This window comes from Ciconia boyciana, chromosome 13 (assembly GCF_034638445.1).
Source record: "Ciconia boyciana chromosome 13, ASM3463844v1, whole genome shotgun sequence".
Classification (NCBI taxonomy): domain Eukaryota; kingdom Metazoa; phylum Chordata; class Aves; order Ciconiiformes; family Ciconiidae; genus Ciconia; species Ciconia boyciana.
In genome coordinates this window covers 4,497,930-4,516,137 of record NC_132946.1, presented here as the reverse complement: position 1 = coordinate 4,516,137, position 18,208 = coordinate 4,497,930, and the positions used below count along the sequence as shown (strand labels likewise).

The 18,208-nt window shown below is 60.7% G+C and overlaps 2 protein-coding genes across 4 annotated transcripts in view; one reads left to right on the top strand and one right to left on the bottom strand.

Moving 5' to 3' along the window:
• The first annotated feature begins 395 nt into the window (after positions 1 to 395).
• Positions 396 to 11,229, top strand: FSCN1 (fascin actin-bundling protein 1). The gene is made up of 5 exons (XM_072877860.1): positions 396 to 1,258; positions 8,594 to 8,750; positions 9,254 to 9,375; positions 9,648 to 9,815; positions 9,917 to 11,229. The coding sequence occupies exons 1-5, from the start codon at positions 436 to 438 to the stop codon at positions 10,117 to 10,119; spliced, it is 1,473 nt and encodes a 490-aa protein (XP_072733961.1). The 5' UTR covers positions 396 to 435; the 3' UTR covers positions 10,120 to 11,229.
• Positions 11,230 to 14,277: 3,048 nt separating this feature from the next.
• Positions 14,278 to 18,208, bottom strand: part of RNF216 (ring finger protein 216) — an 84,825-nt gene continuing 80,894 nt past the window's right edge. For all 3 annotated transcript variants that reach the window (XM_072877583.1, XM_072877582.1, XM_072877581.1), the window contains one exon: positions 14,278 to 17,791. In XM_072877583.1, the coding sequence (XP_072733684.1) occupies positions 17,472 to 17,791 (320 nt within the window). In that variant the 3' untranslated portion in view covers positions 14,278 to 17,471. The remainder of the gene's footprint in view (positions 17,792 to 18,208) is intronic.

Here is an 18,208-nt window from a genome sequence, read left to right as displayed (position 1 = left end):
GCAATGTAGGGGGTTCTGCAATTCAAGGAGGCTCCTACAATGCAGGGAGGGGTCTTGCCATGCAGCGGGGGTCCTGCAATAAGCGAGGGGTCCTGCAATTCACGGGGCTTTTGTAATGCAGGGAAGGGTCTTGCAACGCAGCGGCGTCTCGCTGGGGGGTGGAGGGGGTGGGGGTCCTGCAATTCGGGGGGTCTCGCCACGCCAGGAGGGTCCTGCCACGCCGCGGGGCTCTGCAGCGATGCGGGGGCGGCGGGGGCGCGGCGGCGGCGGCCGGAGCGGCGGGGGGGCGGCGGGGAGGGGGCGGGCGGGGGTCGCCGCGGGGGGCGGCCCCGGCGGGCGGGGGGGGCGGCGCCGCGGCGGCGGGGCTATAAAGGCGGCGGCGGGGCGGGCGCGGCGGCAGCGGCGGTCGGTGGCGGCGGCGGCAGCAGCGGCAGGATGACGGCGAACGGGACGGCGGAGCCGGTGCAGATCCAGTTCGGGCTCATCAACTGCAGCAACAAGTACCTGACGGCGGAGGCTTTCGGCTTCAAGGTGAACGCCTCGGCCGCCAGCATGAAGAAGAAGCAGATCTGGACGCTGGAGCAGGACGGGGAGGACTCCAGCGCCGTGCTGCTCAAAAGCCACCTGGGCCGGTACCTGGCAGCCGACAAGGACGGCCGGGTGAGCTGCGACAGCGAAGAGCCGGGCCCCGACTGTCGCTTCTTGGTGGTGGCTCACGGCGACGGGCGCTGGTCGCTGCAGTCCGAGCCCCACCGCCGCTTCTTCGGCGGCACCGAGGACCGTCTCTCCTGCTTCGCCCCCGCCGTCTCGGCCACCGAGAAATGGAGCGTCCACCTGGCCATGCATCCCCAGGCCAACCTCTACAGCCTGGCCCGCAAGCGCTACGCCCACCTGGGACCTCGCCGCGACGAACTGGCCGTGGACCGCGACGTGCCGTGGGGCGTGGACGCCCTCATCACCCTCCTCTTCGTGGAGCAGCGTTACAGCCTGCAGAGCTGCGACCACCGCCTGCTGCGCTGCGACGGCCGCCTGGTCCCCGCCGCCGAGCCCGGCACCGCCTTCACCCTCGAGTTCCGCTGCGGGAAGGTGGCCTTCCGCGACGGGGAGGGTCGCTACCTCGCCCCCTCGGGACCCAGCGGCACCCTCAAGGCGGGCAAAAGCGCCAAGGTGGGCAAGGACGAGCTCTTCGCCCTCGAGCAGAGCTGCCCGCAGGTCGTGCTCCGAGCCGGCAACGACAGGAATGTCTCCACCCGGCAAGGTACGAGGGGATGGGACACACACACACGCACGCCTCGGCCGCCCCTAAGTCCCGGGGCTGTCGCCGCCCCGAGCTGCCTCCCTGCATCCCTCCGGCGTCGTCGTCCCTCGGGCATCGCCCGCCCCGAGCTGCCCCCCTGCATCCCTCCGGCATCGCCCCCTCCGCACCGCCCCGGAGTCGCCACCTCGGAGTGCCCCCCCCTGCAGCACTGCCCCCCGGGCACCCCCCCCCGGCATCCCCCGCCTTCCTGCAGCAGCAACCCCACAGGGTGCCCCAGGCACCCCTCTGCCGTCACCTCTTTTTAGGGTCTCCCTCCCCCTGCGTGAACCCCCTCTCACACACGTCCCTACACCCCTCCCCTGAAGTCACCATCTCTCCCGGGCACCCCCCGCACCCCTCCAGCGCGGCTGCCCGCCGTCCCTCCCCAGTCCCTCCATCCTCATCCCCCGCACCCCTCCCACATCCCTCTCCCTTCCCCCTCCCACCTCCCTCCAGCATCGCCTGCCCGGGGGCCCCCATCCCTCCAGCACCCCCATTTCTGCAGCATCGCCTGCGCAGGGTGCCCTGCACGGGGGAGGAATGGTGAGGGGCCTGCCTGGGGGGCAGGGATGGCCGGGGGGGCGGATGGGGTCTTCCCTTGCCATGAAGGCGGCAGGGCTGCCATCCCTCGCCTTCCTACCTGCGGAGCTCATTGTTCACCCAACAAAGCCTCCACCAAACTCCCCCTTCCCCGAGCATCGCTGAGCCATGCGCCCTGGGAGCCTCCCGTTCCCCCCGCGTGGGGCTGCGTTCCCCGGTGGGTGGGTGGGGGGGGTGCCGCCCACCCCCCTGGCCTTGGCAGCATTACATAAATGGTTTCTCCAAAACGCCCGCCTTGAGCCGTGACCTACATCCACCCGCACAAAGGCCCGGTGGTGCCGCTGTGCCCATCTATCTGCTCGCTGGAGAGGCCACCGTGCCACCTGCCTCGAGTGTCGTGGCCACACGGCACAGCTCCCCGGGCATGTGGCCACCCGCCCGCCTTTGAGCACCCAGCATGCTTCCTGCCCGTCCCCCTTCCCCCCCCCCCAATTTGAGGGGTGCTTGCTGGAGGATGGGGTGTCTCTGCTCTGTGGGCAGGGCGATGCTGGAGGTGCACGGCTGCCTGCCACGGCCAGGCTGGTGTGGGAGCCCCGGGGCACATCACTGGCGTGCCAAGTCAGGCCGGCACACGCCGAGCGTGGGATGCGTGTGAGCATGCCTCGCTGCAGCAAAGCCCGGAGGAACAAGCAGCGGGGAATTTTTTGTGTGTGTGTATATAACATTTCAAGGTTCCAGCTTAACCCTCGTCCGTGCCTGGGCAGCTCCTTGCAGGGAGCTCGCTGCCTTTCTCCTTTCCGAGAGCAAATCCTGCGCTGCAAAGCAGCCCCTTCGACAACAAAAAAATGCCTGCAGAGATGGGCAGTGGGGACTATTTGCCCAGGCGCAGGGGTTTGAGGAGGAGGAGGACGGCGATGGCGGGAGGCTGCCGCAGCACCGTGGGGGAAGGGCTGCTGCAGCCCTTTGTCACCGGAGATGGGAAAACCAGATGTGGGGGGGAGATGTGCAGGCTCGGGTCCCCCACGGTGGGATGGGACGATGGTGGAGGACCCTGCGGCGTGGTTGGGAGCGCTGCTGGCGGACCCGCCGGCTTTGTGTGATTTGGAACGGATGGGGGGGGGGGGGGGCACAAATCTCCCCAGCAACAGGGGGCTCTGGGCTGTGCCCGGCCCTTTTCCAAGCAAAACACAGCGGGGAGGGGTGTGCTGGGGCTGCACATCCTCACTTAAGTCCGTTTTGGCCGCAGAAGCCTTTTCCACTCGGTTTATCCTGCCCGGCAGCAGCGAGAGGCTGGGAGCTGCCGCTCTCTGGGGCTCGCCCTCCCTTCTCCCGTCGGGAAAGCGCCTTGTCCCAAGGTTACGGAGAAGGCAGCCGAAAAACAGCCGTCGGAGGAAGCGGTTGCAGACAGCCCTTTCCCCCTGCAGAGCTGATAAGCGCCGTGCTGCTGGCGGATGCGCTGGAGGCCGATGGGGATGCGGGATGTGGGCAGGGAGCGGCTGCGGCTCAGCGCAGGCTCGTGGGAAAAGGCAGAAAGGCAGCTTGTGCCCATGTGGAGTCAGGGAGGGAGCAGGGATGGGATGGCAGTGGCTGTGCTCCCCCCCCCCTCCATGGGAGGAGCAGGGATGCGGCCACGGGGCTTTTGTGGCTCTCCTGGCTGGGAGCTGGAGCCGGTCCAGCCTTGGGACAGCGCTGTCCCACGAGTGCCGAGTCAGCTCCTGGCTCGGAGCCTCCTCCCTGTCCCCGGGATGGTTGGTGTCACCATCCCCTGCACACAGGGCACTGGGGACTGCAACGCCAGCAATCCGGGTGGGGGGGGGCATGAGGTGGGCGCCAGCCCTGCCTCTGCACCGGGGCTGGCGGTGGCCCTGGCACCTCTCCCCTGCCTCCAGCCACCGAAGGACAGGGTCCCCGGGGAGCCCCAGGCTGTGAGAGCCCCCATCTCCCCACTGCACCTTCAAGCAGAGCTGAGTCGGGGTGCTGCCAGCAGAAAGCAGCCTCCTCCCCAGCTCAATGGCTCCTTTCTAGCCCCGGCTGTGGCAACAAAGGGCCCTTTGTGGGCGCGAGGGTCCCCGGGGGCGGAGTGCTGGCGTCCTCCCCGCTCCGCTGGGCCCCTGCCAGCCCCCCGCCCGGCCGAGGTGTGCCGCCTGCCTCCCCACCCTGATGGGGGGAGAGGATGGGCTGACTCGGGAGCAAGGAATTTTGGGAAGAGGGGTCCGGGGAGGGCGGCGAGCGAGCAGTGTGGTGACAGGAGCGTGCCTGGGCCTGCCAGGTTGGCGATGGGGAGCTCTGCTCTGGGGCCAGGAGTCCTCCCGGCATGGGGTGGGTCGGTGCTGGCTGCAGCCGTGGCCGATTTCCCTGCCTGGTTCATCTCGGTGCCGCAGCGAGGTGGGGAGATGTGGCTCTGGGATGGGGGGCACGGCTGGGGGCATGTGGGCTTGGACGCAGCTTTTCATCTGTGGCACGTTGGCACTTGGCGATACCACAAAGCCACAGGAGATCCATAGGGAAGGAGGGGTGGGTTTTCCAGGAAATCTGTGTTTCACCCCCACCCGTGACCCCCTTGCAGAGCTGCACCCCCAGCAGAGGAGCTGCATGGTCCCTGGGTGCTCCAGGCTTTGCTCTTAGACAAAAACATGCTTGGATTTATGTATGGGTGCAACATAAACCCATCTGAAGGACAGGGAGGGGACGACACAAGTCTCGGGGCACTTGCATGGCTGCAGCGTGGGGTGGAGGGGGCCAGAGCCCTGCAGGGAGACCAGACCCGACCTGTGCAGGCAGAGCTGGGCACAGCCACCCCGGCTGCTGGGGCACGAGGACCCAAAATCCTGCCCTGCCACCCACGAAGGCTTGGGGGCTTTGCAGGGTGCTGCCGGCGCTTCCTCAGAGAGAGGCGGGCTGGGGTTTTTTTCATGCATAAGTGTGGGTTTTTTGGAAGGGAGCCTTTTGGCCTCTGAGGAGTTGGAGGATGGGAAAGGTGCAGCCTCCCGTCTGCTCCCGCTGCTGGGCAGGGCTGGCAGCTGCCTGCGGGCCCTGCCGGCTCCCAGCCGTAGAAAGGCAGTGAGCAGAGCCCATGCGCAGGCAGCTCCTGATGTGTGGGTCTGCCCCCCGTGGGTTTGGGCATGGGGGCTGCTCCAGCTGGCTTGTTCCACCGGTTGCCCGTGGTCCTCCAGGCTCTTGGCCTCCTCTCCATGGAGCACATCACGCTGCGTCTCACCAGCATCCCAAGACGGCTGTTAGGACACCCTCTGCATGAAAATATAGAGGGAAAGTCTTTTGCATGCTATAAATGCTCCCCCGTGCTGGGTCTGCAGCCCCTCACAGTATGGAGGTTGGCATGGCCACAGCAAGCTGCTGCTCCTGTGGATGGAGGAGCTTGTCTCTGGGCCGTGCGGGAAGGCATGTGCATGCTCTGGGATGGCCACGGGCCCCCGTGTGCATCCGCCGTCCTAGGCTGGAGAGCAGCGAGGGCTGGGGCATCCATCCTGCAGACCCGAGGGGCTGGCAGCGGCTGGAAACCTCGGCAGCTGAGGACTTGGGAAGCCCTTTCCTGCCCCAGCGCTGGCTCTCCTCCCCATCGCCCTTCCCCGGCTCTCCTCCCCAGCCCAGGGGCTTTGTTTGGAGGGGGCTTGGTGTTAGGGACACACGCCTCAGCCCCCCCCCTGCTCCCACCACCAGCCTCTCCATCGTCCCCAAGACCCCCGTAGCAAACCCGGGTTGCAGACAGAGCTGGAGGCCATCCCACGCGGGGAATTTTGGGGGGCGCAGGCGTGCCTCCGCTCTTACCCCTCCTGAAGCGCCGCCCTGCCGCGGCGTGCTCGCCCCCCTCCCGCCTCCAGCTGTAATTAGCAGCTTCGTCAAGGTCAGGCAGAGTCGTGCCGGCTCCAGACTGTAAATTTACCAAGAGCGGTAATTAAAGCGTGATTGGAGCGGCAGCGGCTCGGCCGGGCGCTGCGGGAGATGCCAGCTCCCTGCAACAGCCCTGAGCTGCAAAAAGCAGGGGTGGTGGCGGGGGGGTGGCTGGAGGGACAGCCTCTGTCCTCCACCGCAGGGACATGGGGACATCTCTCTTGGACCTGCCATGGTCCTACTGCCTCTGACCCCCCAAACCTCCTGCTCCGGCTCAGTTACAGCCCTTTGAAGCCTCCTTCTGCCCCAGCTGTAATTGCATTCCTTTCTGCTGAGTCGGTGTAACCCAACCCAGCGCCCCTTTCGGGGAGGGGGCAGTGGGAGACCCTCCTGCTGCTGGGCGCTGCGAGGCAGCGGGGAAAGCCAAACCTCTGCACAACGGCGGGAGCGTGGGCAATTGCACAGCGGCAGGGCGGGGGAGAGCTGGTGGGCTTGCTGTGCTCTGTAGTGGGGGTCTCTGGGGGAGAGGGGATGGTGTTGGGAGGCTCCCAGCACTTGCTATCCCGTTTCCAGCCCATCCGATCCTGCTCTGCGGCACAAAGCATCTCCCCAGGGTCGCCCCGTTGCCTGCGCGGTGCCTGCAGGTCAAGGAGCTTTTCACCTAAAAGCGCGGTGAGGAGCAAATGCCTCTGCCCGCTTGCCCCCCACGCAAACTGCAGCAGCAGCTCTTGCAGGCTTGGGGGTGCAGGCAGCCGTGGGTGGCGGGCTGTGTCCCCCCGCATCCCCTCCCGCAGCCCAGTCCCTCTCCGTGAGCCCCCGCAGAGCCCCTCTTCCTCCTCTCCGGCTCTGCTCCGGTGGGCGGGTGGGCGTACGGCTCTCGGGGGGGGCTGGAGCAGCCTGCCGCAGCGCTGCTTTCCCGGTGGGGGTGCAAAATCAAAACCAAATGTTTCCTCTGACCGCTGGCATGGCCCCCGCAGCGCTGGGAGGTGGCGAGAGTGGGGCAACCACACGAGCCGAGGACTTGGCCAGTGGGGCCGGGGTTGGTGGCCGTGTAGCACGTCTCTGCCCCCCCGCGCTGCCCCAAATACCCCGGGGAGCAAAGCGGGGGGTGGCTGCGTGTCCATCAGGAGCTGGAGAAGGTGCTGCGGGATGCAGGATGCCTGGTGGGAGAGGGGATGCTGTGAACAGGCAGCGGTGTGGCAGCCATAGGACAGTTTGGGCGTGGGAGATAAGATTACAGCCAACAAAGCAAAGCCTTCAAAGCCTAATCCCTTTGGGAAAGGTGGGAGACTGATATGCAAAGTAGAGGCTGCTCCCTGGGGGCCACTGGACGCCGATGCCTGTTTGGAGATGCAGAGGGGGTGATGGAAGCCGCCGGGTAGCTGTGTCTGCCCCAGCTGTGGGATCTGGGGGAAGACATCTCCGTTTCCAAGGCCCATAGCCGGTGTGTGGAGGTAGATGGTCCCTTCCCAGGTGGGTCAGCACCCACTGGGTGCAGCTGGTAGGACTTGCTGGTGGCTTTCCAGTGCAGGGCCACCAAGGCTGCAGTCCCTGAAGTCCTCCCAGCAACTGTGTATTGCAGTACTCGAAATCCCAGCAGCCGAGAAACTGGGAGGCAATGTGCTGCACGGGGCTGAACACATTGCCAGCCCCACGAGCAGGTTCTTGGCTCCAGGAAAAGGCAGATTTGGGCAGAAAGCTTGCACGCACGCGTTGCATCCTTTCCAGGACTAGGTGCATGGTCAGACTTGAGCCTGTAGCACCCATGCAGCAGGGGAGGGACGCGGATGCTTTCTGCTCTGAAAAACTCATCTGGTTCCTCTAAAGCGCGGTCCGTATCGCCGTCCCCTCCCAGGCTGCTCTCACTGGTTACAGACCCATGCCCCACTGGTGGTGCTGGGGCCCATCTCTGCTCATCGTGGCTGTACATAGGCAGGGAGGAGCAGGGCTGGGCACTGCACCCCTGCTCCCTCCCTGAAACCCGGCACGGCGGCTCAGCCGCCTTGCTTGGCTCCAGGCTACGGCTTGTGACTCGCATCCCAGAAGTATTTTTAGGCAGAAATCCACCAAGCTGGAGAGCTCTGGAGAGGATTTGGCCCTGCTAGCCCTGACTAAGCAGGTTTGCTTGGGCTCAGTGCCTGTGGGTGGATGTGCATGTGGTCCCGGGGGGGGCCGGCAGTGGCCCCAGGACTGTGGCTGGTGGCCCCAGGACTGGCTGCATCCACCTCCGAGGCTGGTGCCCAGGATGGGAATGGCCATCAGCTGCCAGGTCATGGCCACAGCGACGTCCGTTTGGTGCGGGGATGGGTCACCCCTGCTGACAGAGCTGGGGAACAGGCTGGTGTTGATGGTTTTTGGGAGCCAGGGAAAAGCTTGGCTGCTCCAGGGCTTTCCCAAGCCTCCTCTCCCTGCAAACCTCGCCGCCCCAACGGGCTTTGACAATTTATGGATGAAAAACAGTGCCACGGTCCTTAAGCATGCCACGAGCTGGGGATTCATAGGTGGTGCGGCGGCCTCTGCTAATGGATTGAATAACCTGGCTGTCACCTTCGGGGAAAAAACTACAGCCCTTTTCTGTGTGAAATATCTAAGTTGGTCTTTGCTTGGTGCTTAATCGTGATGGAGCCGGAGAGTCCTGAGCTGAAGCTCATGGCTTCCTCAGCTCAGTCCAGCCTTCGTTTATGGCCTTAACACTTGAGCAGCCAAATGAAAACCTGGATTTGAGCCCAAAATGCTGGAGGGGAGATGTGTGCAGGGGATTCAGGAGTCACCAAAGCTCACCCAGGGGAGCAGGAGCCCCTCTCAGTTGGGTTTCCTGGGCTGCCCTGGCACCCGGACCCGCTGGAGGTGGGATGGGGTCTGTCCCCCCCCAGCACCCCCCCACCTCCATCTGCTTCTGCCCTGCAGGGATGGACCTCTCGGCCAACCAAGATGAGGAGGGTGACCAGGAGACCTACCAGCTGGAGATCAACAAGGACACCAAGAAATGCGCCTTCAGGACCTACACTGGGAAGTACTGGACCCTCACCTCCAATGGGGGCATCCAGTCCACCGCCTCCACAAAGTGAGTCCCCCATCCCCGGCGGCTCTGGGCCATGCCTGGGCTTCGGGGACCCCTCTGCGTCTCCCAGGGGAATCCAAGGGGGATTTTCCAGCCTAGGCACTTGCCCCAAAGTGCTTCCCAGCGAAGGCAGTGAATTCCTCAGGGAGTCGGGGCTGGGTTGAGGCTTGCCGCCCACGATGCTCGGGAAGTTCCTTGGGCCACGTAATCCTTCCCGGCTGGCTGGGGCTGTCGAAATGCTTTACCCTGCAGTTCAACCCTACGCTAGCTAAGAGCTGGGCGGAAACCCCAAAAGTGCATTTGGCTGCCTGCCTGCCTCCTGCCTGCCTCCTGCCTGCGGGGCAAGCACTTCCCATCGGGATGGCCACCACGATGTGGCTCATCCCACAAAAATGGATCGAATCAGGGTCTTCCGATCCAGCCGTGGCCCTTTCCGAGCCGGCGGGGTGGCACCAGCAGGGTCCCCATCCGTCGCACCCCGCCGACCGCCCTCTCTGCCCCCGCAGGAACGCGAGCTGCTATTTCGACATCGAGTGGTGCGACAAGCGCATCACCCTGAAAGCTGCCAACGGCAAGTACGTGACGGCAAAGAAGAACGGGCAGCTGGCGGCCTCCATGGAGACAGCAGGTAAGGGACCCCCGCCCCTGCGCTGGGGCGGCAGGGGACGGACAACTCCTCCCCAAGCCAAGCTCCTCTTCCAAGTGATGCTCAGGGATGCGGGCAATAAGTTTTTCTTAATGGCTGCACCGCTTGGTGCTGCGGGATGGGGGGACAGATGGGGTGGGTGAGAAATGGGTGGGGGGCACGGCCCACCCTCCTCACTGCTGCCTGCCAGCTGTGGGGTCTGGGCTCTGTGCCCCCCTGGGCCGCTCTCATGGCCCCTGTCCCCTCCGGCACAGGCGAGACGGAGCATTTCGTGATGAAGCTGATCAACAGGCCCATCATCGTCCTGCGCGGTGAGCATGGCTTCATTGGGTGCCGGAAGGTGACCGGCACCCTGGACTCCAACCGCTCCTCCTACGACGTCTTCCAGCTGGAGTTCAACGACGGGGCCTACAACATCAAGGGTGAGTCCCCAGGGGTGCGTGTGGGCTGGGGGGGTGATGGCCATTAGGGTCCCCATGGTGGCTCATGGGGTCACCTCGTCCCCTCTCCCCTCTGCCTGCAGATGCCACTGGGAAGTACTGGATGGTGGGGAGCGAGTCGTCCGTCACCAGCAGCAGCGACACCCCCGTGGACTTCTTTTTTGAGTTCTGCGACTATAACAAAGTGGCTATCAAAATCAATGGCAAATACCTGAAGGGTGACCATGCTGGGGTCCTCAAGGCATCCGCCGACGCCATTGACGCCTCCACCCTCTGGGAATATTAATGCACTTTAGCGTATCTCCCGTTGCCAACTTTTCTTTTCCCTCCTCTGTCCTTTTTTCTTTTGGGTTTTGTTTCTCCTCTCTGTAAAAGGATTTTCAGACTGGCTTGCCCTTCCCTCCCGCCGTAGAGTCGGTGCGTTACGTGGGAGATGGGTCTCCATAAATCTCTGTAAGAACTGGAAAAGTGATGGGGCAGCCTGGCTATAGCTTTGTAGAGGGGTCTGTCTCTATCCACCCCCCCCGCCTCCCTCCAGGTTTGCTGGGCTTGGAAACTGCCGTACCCCCCGCCCCGGCCCCAGGCATCGCCTTAGGTAGTTTATTTTCCTCCCCTCGATTGAAAAAGGGAATAAGATCACCTCTGTGCTCGCTTCTGCCATATCAGCACTGGCACTGCCTCAGTCTGTGTTGCCAGTGTCCACCTGTCCCATCCCGCCCTGCTCCAGCCAGGGGCAGAGCGACGGCGCTGGGCTCAGCCGGCTCCTCCTGGCTCCCCCCGGCAGCTTCTCTCCGCTCCTGGCTTTCGGGGCAGGATTCATCCCCAGCTGAGCCCTAAGAGATGGCCTTACATATCACAGCATCCCCGGGGACGGGGCTGGCACGTGCCGGCACGTGTCCCCGTGGTCGGGGCCAGCAAGCCGAACCCCCCGCCCCCCGGCCCATGCACCTGGAAATGATTTTTTAGGGTGATCCCGTCTGGAAAGCCTCAGCTTTTCATCTCGCGGAGCCCCGCGCTCCTTGTGTCCCTCTGCCCCTCCTGTGCTTCTGGCTCTGGAGGAGCATCGTAGACCCCGGTGGTGGGTCCAGCCTGGCAGGCGCCGGCCCCACGGCTGGTCCTGCTGCTGTGGCTGGCAGGGGATGGCGGGGGGGGGCACGCAGAGCAAGCCCGTGCCGGGTGGGGGGCTTCATCCAGCCCACCTCCAGCACCGGCAGGCTTTGGTCCCCGCAGGAGCCTGGCTGGCCGATGCAACCTCTCCCAGGCGGTGGCTGGAAGCATAAACTGCAGATTTTGGTTTACAGAATAGAAAAGTTCCTTAGCAAACTTTGCACAGTGATATTTGCTCAGTACCTTTGGTTTTGTTTTGTTGTTTTTTTTTTTTTTTTTTTTCATAAAATACTGGAACAGTGAAGTGAATCACTGAACACCTAATGCTGAATTAGGAAGTGCCCGTTCCCAAGGGCGGCAGCTCCCGGTCCCGCTGCCCCTGGGGCACCTGGGCTCGGCTCTCATGCCATCGCAACCCTACTGGAAAAAAAAGAAAAAAAAGAAAGAAAGAAAAAAAAAGACCAAAACAGTATTTTTGTTAGTCTCTATTTATATATGCTCTCCATGGCACTGTGTTACCAGCTGTTGTCTGTACTAGGTCTGCATTTTAGAGTATAACGCTGTTTGTAACGGGTGATGCTGACGTGTTAGGGTGTTGAAAGGCACTTTATCCTTTGGGCCTTCCCGGGGCCGGTATTTGCTCCCTGCAAACACACCAAGGAGCCTTTTCCCCCGCAGGACCCCCCTGGGGAGGGAGCGCTGGTCTCCCCCCCACACCCCATGCCAAGGGTGCTCGCAGCATCACTGCTGTGCCAAAACAGGGCTGGTCCCTATTGCCGGAAGCAAGGTAGGGGCTCGTCAGCCTTAAAGCCACGTGGAGGGATAAGCCTCCATAGGAGCTTGGTGCTAAACTCTCGGCTGGGAGAGCGAGCGTCCCGTCCCCTGCCAGGGGGACAACTCCGGGCCGGGGTCCCTCGCCGGCGCAGGGGATCCCGGCTGGGACTCTACCTCGGCTCTGCACTCACATCCAGGGGCTGCCTGCGCTCGCACGGGCACCGCGTGCCCGCCCGCCCGGGGACCACGGTGCCCCTCGAAGGACCGAGTGTCTTGATGAAGCCCTGCGTGACCCTGTGACTTGGCACACATTTTTCGCTGGCCTTCGCCCCCCGCCCCGTGTCGCCTCCTCCCCGTCCCCTGTCGCAGTTCGAACCATGTAACTCCCGCTCCGGCTTCTTCCGTGTGACACTAGGTCAACATCTCTCCTGTCTCCTCTTATCGGGTGTCGTGACTCTCTGAAAACATCTCACTCTGAAAATTTAAGTTTTGGGTTTGTTCGTTTTTTGGTTTTGTTTTGTTTTGGGTTTTTTTTATTATTATTTTTTTTGTAAGTGCCATTTGTATAACTTAAAAAAAAAATAGCTTCAAATGGAGAAAGATGAATAAAAAAATAAAACCTGCATTCGGATACAAGTAGTGGTGCGTGGTCTGTCGGGGCGACCGCGGCTGGGGCTGCAACGGCCTTTTAATGAGAGTCTGAGCATGGAGCATTTGGGGTGGCGGAGCCTTTGGGGGCCAAATTGCTTCACAGAGATTGAGCTGGCTCTAGAGGGCTCAGATTAGTTGGTGGGAAGGGGAACGGTGCCCAACAGGCTCATCTCCACCCAGCAGGCTTAAAGCCAAAGCTGGCTGGAGGCTGGGTCACCTCTCGCAATGCCCAGAGCAGCCCTGAGCCACCGAGGCCACGGGCGTCTTTGAGGGTGGGTGAGCTCTGCACGGGTCAGGGAGCTGCACCAGCAAACCATCCCTTCCTGCAAGCCATCCCTTCTCGCAAGCCATCCCTTCCCGCAAACCAGCTGGGAGCGAAACCGTGCCCCCCTTCAGCTGGCAGCGCTGTGAAGGAGCTGCTTTTTCTCCCCTTGGCTTGGATATTCCCCACCCATAGAAGAGCCCCAAGGGGGAGGCACCTGCTGGGAGGGAGAGCCATGGGGTGCTGGTTTTGGGTGCGTGGCATGGTGGGGGTCAGCAATAAGCCCCTTCCTCTGCTCGGTGATACGGAGAAGGAGAAGATTAAAAAAAAAAGTTAAGGAGAAGGGGAAGATAGAAAAAAAAAAAAAGAGTAAAGGACGGGAAGGAGGTGGGAAGCCCATCCGCTGCTGTCCAGCCCAGGCCAAAACATGGCATCCAGCCAGGGGAGCCGGGATGTCCGGGATGTGGCCCAGGCCTCCCAAGACAGCCGAAACCAGCCCTAAAACTCAACCAACCCACCCAGGTTTGATGCTGGGGCCAACCTCGGTTTCGGCTACAAAGGCGGGGTGCAGCACGTGCTTATGGAGGGGCTGGGGGCCAACTCCATCACCCGTGCCGAGAGCAGCCAGCCCCTGCGCTGCCCTTCATCTCCCGCAGCCAGCTCGGCACCTGCAGGTCACCGATGAGCTCCTGGTTTGGCTTTTAAAATCTAAAGCTGGTTTGCTAGAAGCAAATTTTGGGAAAGAGGGGCTGCACAGCCCCTCCAAAGCACATCCCGGGCAGGACGGTGGGAGGGCATCGCCAGGAGGGACCTTCAGCTTCAGACCCGCGTTTAAGCATGGCAGCAAGGGCCGAACGAAGGAAGGATGTTCATTCCTTACTATAACCAGGGCGAAAATAAGGCTGTTCAGGAAACGCTGAGCAGCTCCGATTGCCATGTGCTCGCCCTTGTCCCCCCCAGTGACATCCGCATGTGCAGGAGCAAACCCGGCCGTGACACCCGGCCGTGACACCCGCCCTGGGGAGAGGTTTGCCCCCGCAGGGAAGGGGCTCCGGAGCTGCTGTGCCACGGCACGGAGGACCCTCACCCTTCCTCTCTCCCCCCTTTCCTTTTGCTTTTACAGCCAGATTCTGTATTTACCATCGCTCCTGCAAGGGGGGAAGCCCCCCCCAGCCTTTCCCCCCACAAAGCACGCATCCTGGTTTCCATTTAAAGGAGCGACTGGAAACCATTTTCTATCCCGTCCAGTTTTTCCTTGGGAGCATGTGGAACGTATTAAGCTTTTCCAGGAGGGTCAAATGGGTTTTGCCTTGCAACTTGCGGAGTTTTCAATGGCGCAGGCTGAGATCTGGCAAAACAGTCCTCGCCCCTGCTGCCGCCTGGCATTAGCCCCAGCACCAAGCCGGCGCAGCCGGGATGGAAGGACGATGTTTCGGCTGTAATGAAAGCACAGAGGTAAAAGCCAGAGTGCACAAATTTATTTACAAAAATTCAAATTACAATATAATACAGGAACTTTTTACACACAGAATATTAGAACAGTTTACTACCAGAAGGTAAAGAAAAATATTTTTTGTTTTTGTTTTTTGTTTTTTTTTTTTTAATAAACCACCTATTTATTTTCAGCTATTGTTATACAAAGTTGCAGAACATGCACATCTTTACAGGGTTTCTTTTTCTTAATATAATGTTTTGCTAAGTGCAAATACTAAGTTTCTCTCTCCACCTTTTAAGGCAAGTAAAATGGGACACTGCAATTAACCATAAGAAGTACCTGTTACAGGATCAGCCTGGGCACAGCAACCTCCCTGTTGCCTTTTAAAGGACAAATGGTTTCAAGGACTGCGAGGCGGGAGGGAAAATGGGACGCAGGAGTTAGAGACCAGATCACGGATGGCTCTGGTGGTTGTGCAGTAAGTTTTGTTGGTTTTGTTTTTTTTTTTTTTTTCTTCAATAAATCAACAGAGTCCCAAGTGCCATCAGAAACCACACCTCAAGGTCTTCTGGGTTAGAGGGGAGGAGCAGCCACACGCTTTGGCTTGCAGAGTACAATTTTCGGTCAAATGGGTGTTGCCTTGGGGAGAGAAGCAGTGCCGGGAGCCCAGCGTCGCCCCAGGGCCGGGTGGAGGGCTAAGCCCATCGCTCGGGGCTGCTGGGCACGGTGCACCTCCGCATCACAGACCAAGGACCGATTCCTCAGACACAAATAAGCTCGTGGTTTTGGCAGGGGAGATGGAGACAGTGGTCCTCTCTCCCCCTACATCTACCAGGCTCCTCCAGGACCCTGACCGTTGCACCACAGCAGCAGAAGACCCTCACATCCTAACCACGAGGATGGACCACGGACGCCAGCCTCCCCTTGCCACTTCTGCCCGACGCTCCTCCATCCCTCTTGCTCCATCTCTGCACTTCCCTCTGCCAAGGCTTAGTTCTTTACGCCCACGCATCTCTAGACGTGCACCAAAAGATGGGATTAGACCATCATTTTTGCCAGTGCTCCCAGCCGCGCAGCTCTGCGGGACGCTGGAAGAGGTCACTGCACGTTTGCTTTGTCGTTTGGGCCACCGGTTCAGCAGCTGAGCTGTGCCCCGGCTGCCCAACCCACCTCCACTGCCTGACCCCCCCGTTGCACAGGCAGGTGCTGGAGGACAACCACGACCACCCTGCCAGGGAAAAGCACACGCTTCAGAAAGCCCGGAGGGCTCATCCAAGCCGGCCCTTGAGCCCACAAGATCTCGGCTATTAAAAACCCAGGATTCCCTCTCTGCAAGGGGAAGCCACTGGCGCTTCCTCTGACCCGGGTCTGTTTTCTCACCGCCCGCTAACACTGTGAAATCCAACGGGACACCCTGCTCCTGGCTACCGCAGGAATCACTCGGTGCAAGCTGGGATTTAAACCTGGCTAAAACTCAGCCGAGCAGCAAGCGATAAGCTCCTGCAGCCCTCAGACTACTTCCAGAAACAGATTAAAATTAAAAAAAAAAAAATTATAGCAGCAAGGGAATACCACTTGATTATTAATGCTAGAGAGACCACGGCACTGAGGAGCTGGACCAGAGCACTCCGCAGGGTACATTCAACCAGTAGGCAATGCCCAAGAGGGGAGAAATTGCTGACTCAGCTCCAAAAAGCATGGAAGTCCCCTCTGGGAGACCCTCCTGGGGACAACAGTCCCCAGATGCTGTCCTGGGCCACGGTGGAGGCTGCCTCTCTCCGGGAGCACCCCACCCACAGCCTCGCACCCATTGCTCCCTGCATGCCCAAGGAGATGCTCTGCTGGGAGCTGCAAGCAAGGGTTTGGCAGATGCCAAGAGGTGGAGGCAGGGAGTTTTACCTGAGGAAAAAAAGAAAAAAAAAAGACACCTAGATGCTCAAATACAGGTGGGAATAACAGGAGGGGCAGTGCAGCGAGCATCCCAGCAGGACGGAGCAGGATGCGGCCCAGACCAAACCACTCGGGGAACAGCAGCACAACTGGCTGCTAAAAGCCAGCCCAGCATTTCTGTGAGGTTTTTTTCCACTCCAACCATTTTCTTTTCTAAAGGGGGCCTGTAGCAGACAGCACAGCCAAGAGCTGTGGGGAAAGGGCTTTGTGCCAACGCTCCTCCCGCAGCCCAGCAACTACAGCCCCTGCTTCTTACAAGGAAGTTTTGCTTTTCCTAAACCCTCGCTTCCTAAGCCCAGAAATAGTCGCCTTTGCCTTTTAACATGCCTTTCAGAAGCCAATTAAGCTGAAATGCACATTTTCAGAAGTGCCGTGGAAGCGGCCAGCTTCCTGCAGCACAAGGCCACAGCTGCCTGTTTGGTTGCAGGGGGTTCGGCTAAGGGGCTCGCGGCTCGCCGCTGCCTGCGTGCACAACTACAGGGGTAGTTCCTAACTCTTCTGCCACAGCACACATCACACACCACTGTCTACGCATCTAACCAGGTATTTGCTCAAGCAGTTTTTGCAATAAAGGGTGCAGCTTACGCTCCGGGTGCTTCTACCAGCTGCTGGCAGAGGAGGACTTGGGATGCCAGGTGAGACCAGCAAAGCAAAGGCCACGTTTTGGAAGCTGAGAGGCACCCACCTCTGGGGGAAAAAAAACTGAGCCTTTCAGACGGGGCAAGTTCAGTTCAGCCAAATATTAGGGTGCCCGAGTCTTCTGCTACTTCCTAAAGCCCTGAGACAGCTCATGGGGCTTCCTACTGAGATCTCAGCAACGAGATGGCTGCTGCAGCCCCCTCACTCCACTTACAGAGCGAGAAATGCTAAAAACACTAGATCGACTTGGTTTTTAACAATTTATTTCTGCTGGGAGGTGCTAGCAGGTTACAGGGATGCTGGAGAACATGGGAACCCCAGCCTCGTGCCTCTCCACAGGCAGAAGGCTAGGGTGGCTGACTCCTGTTAACTTGTTCCTGAAGGTCTTACTCAGATGCCAAGACTCTCCTCCCTTCCCTCAAGACTCACTTGACCATGCGGCAGCTGCTCTGGCCAGCAGGAAGGTAGGAATTTTGGAAAGTCCCCGAGGAACGGCTGCAGCCCTGTGCTCCACAGTCTCACTTTCCCTCCCAACAGCTGCCTGAACAGGCTTTGTCAAATCAAAATATCTGGATGCCCAACATCAGGAGAGACCCCTTGGAAATGCAGCACCAAGCCCTGTTGCAGCACAGAGGTTGAAATGTTTGATGGCAAAGGTTCAGAGAAGCTCTAGAGAGGGGTGCAGTACAGGTACGCGCGAGTCAGAGCGGGTCCCCTTGCAGCTGGCTAAACCGAGAGGGGCTGGAGCAGGAAGGGGGGGGACGTTACTGGGGTGGTTTTGCCCTGCAGTGACTCTACGCCAAGTGCTGTTTGAACCAGGTCAGAACCGGTGTCGAGGCTGAGGGCCAAAGTGCATAGGCAAGTTGTGCTCCAGCTGAACATTGATCTGGGGAAAATCATAGTTCACCCTCATGTTAGGCAACGGGGGGACATAGGGGGCAGGGATAGGGCCGATGTTGAGGGGGATGTTGTTGTACATGGGACGGACAGGAGGGAGCGGGAAGGGAGGTTGCATGAAGGCGTAAGGGGGCATCCGGGGTTGATGGAGGTTCTGAGGAACAGGTCTGGGGATGACTTCAATTCTCTGGATTTTCTCCATGGGCTTTTCTGCAGGAGGGCCGATCCGCTTGAAGCTGTTCTCTGCAGAGGGAGAAGAGAAAACAACCAGTCATCCCACAAAAAAAACCTCACCGAGCTTGGTCCACAGTCTTACATTTGCAGTCGGCATCCTCCATCACCAGCACGTTCCTCAAGCGTGCTCTCTACAGCACCGCTGCTTGCCCCTTCCATGCTCCAGGCACCATGGAGCCCAGCAGTAGCTTTCCAGGTTGGCTCCTGTCATCAATACCACGCCATAAAGGGGGAACACCTCCTTTTGCAGGGACGTGGGGCAGCCCCTGCATGCCCCTGTGCCCCCCAACACAGAGCACAGAGGTTATGCTGCCCTTCAGCTACTTTGCCAAGTGGAGAGGAGACAGGCCCGTGCATCCACGACGCCCGTCGCCAAGTGAGAGCTGGACACAAGCCTTGTGCCTCCCCACGGTCCCAGCTAAAGCC

What these genes read in the sequence shown, in the direction of transcription:
- FSCN1 (XM_072877860.1), top strand. Translation starts at nt 436, where the DNA reads ATGACGGCGAACGGGACGGCGGAGCCGGTGCAGATCCAGTTCGGGCTC. An exon ending in CAGTCCACCGCCTCCACAAA is followed by an intron (nt 8,751 to 9,253) that starts GTGAGTCCCCCA and finishes CTGCCCCCGCAG; the next exon opens with GAACGCGAGCTGCTATTTCG. An exon ending in GGCCTCCATGGAGACAGCAG is followed by an intron (nt 9,376 to 9,647) that starts GTAAGGGACCCC and finishes CCTCCGGCACAG; the next exon opens with GCGAGACGGAGCATTTCGTG.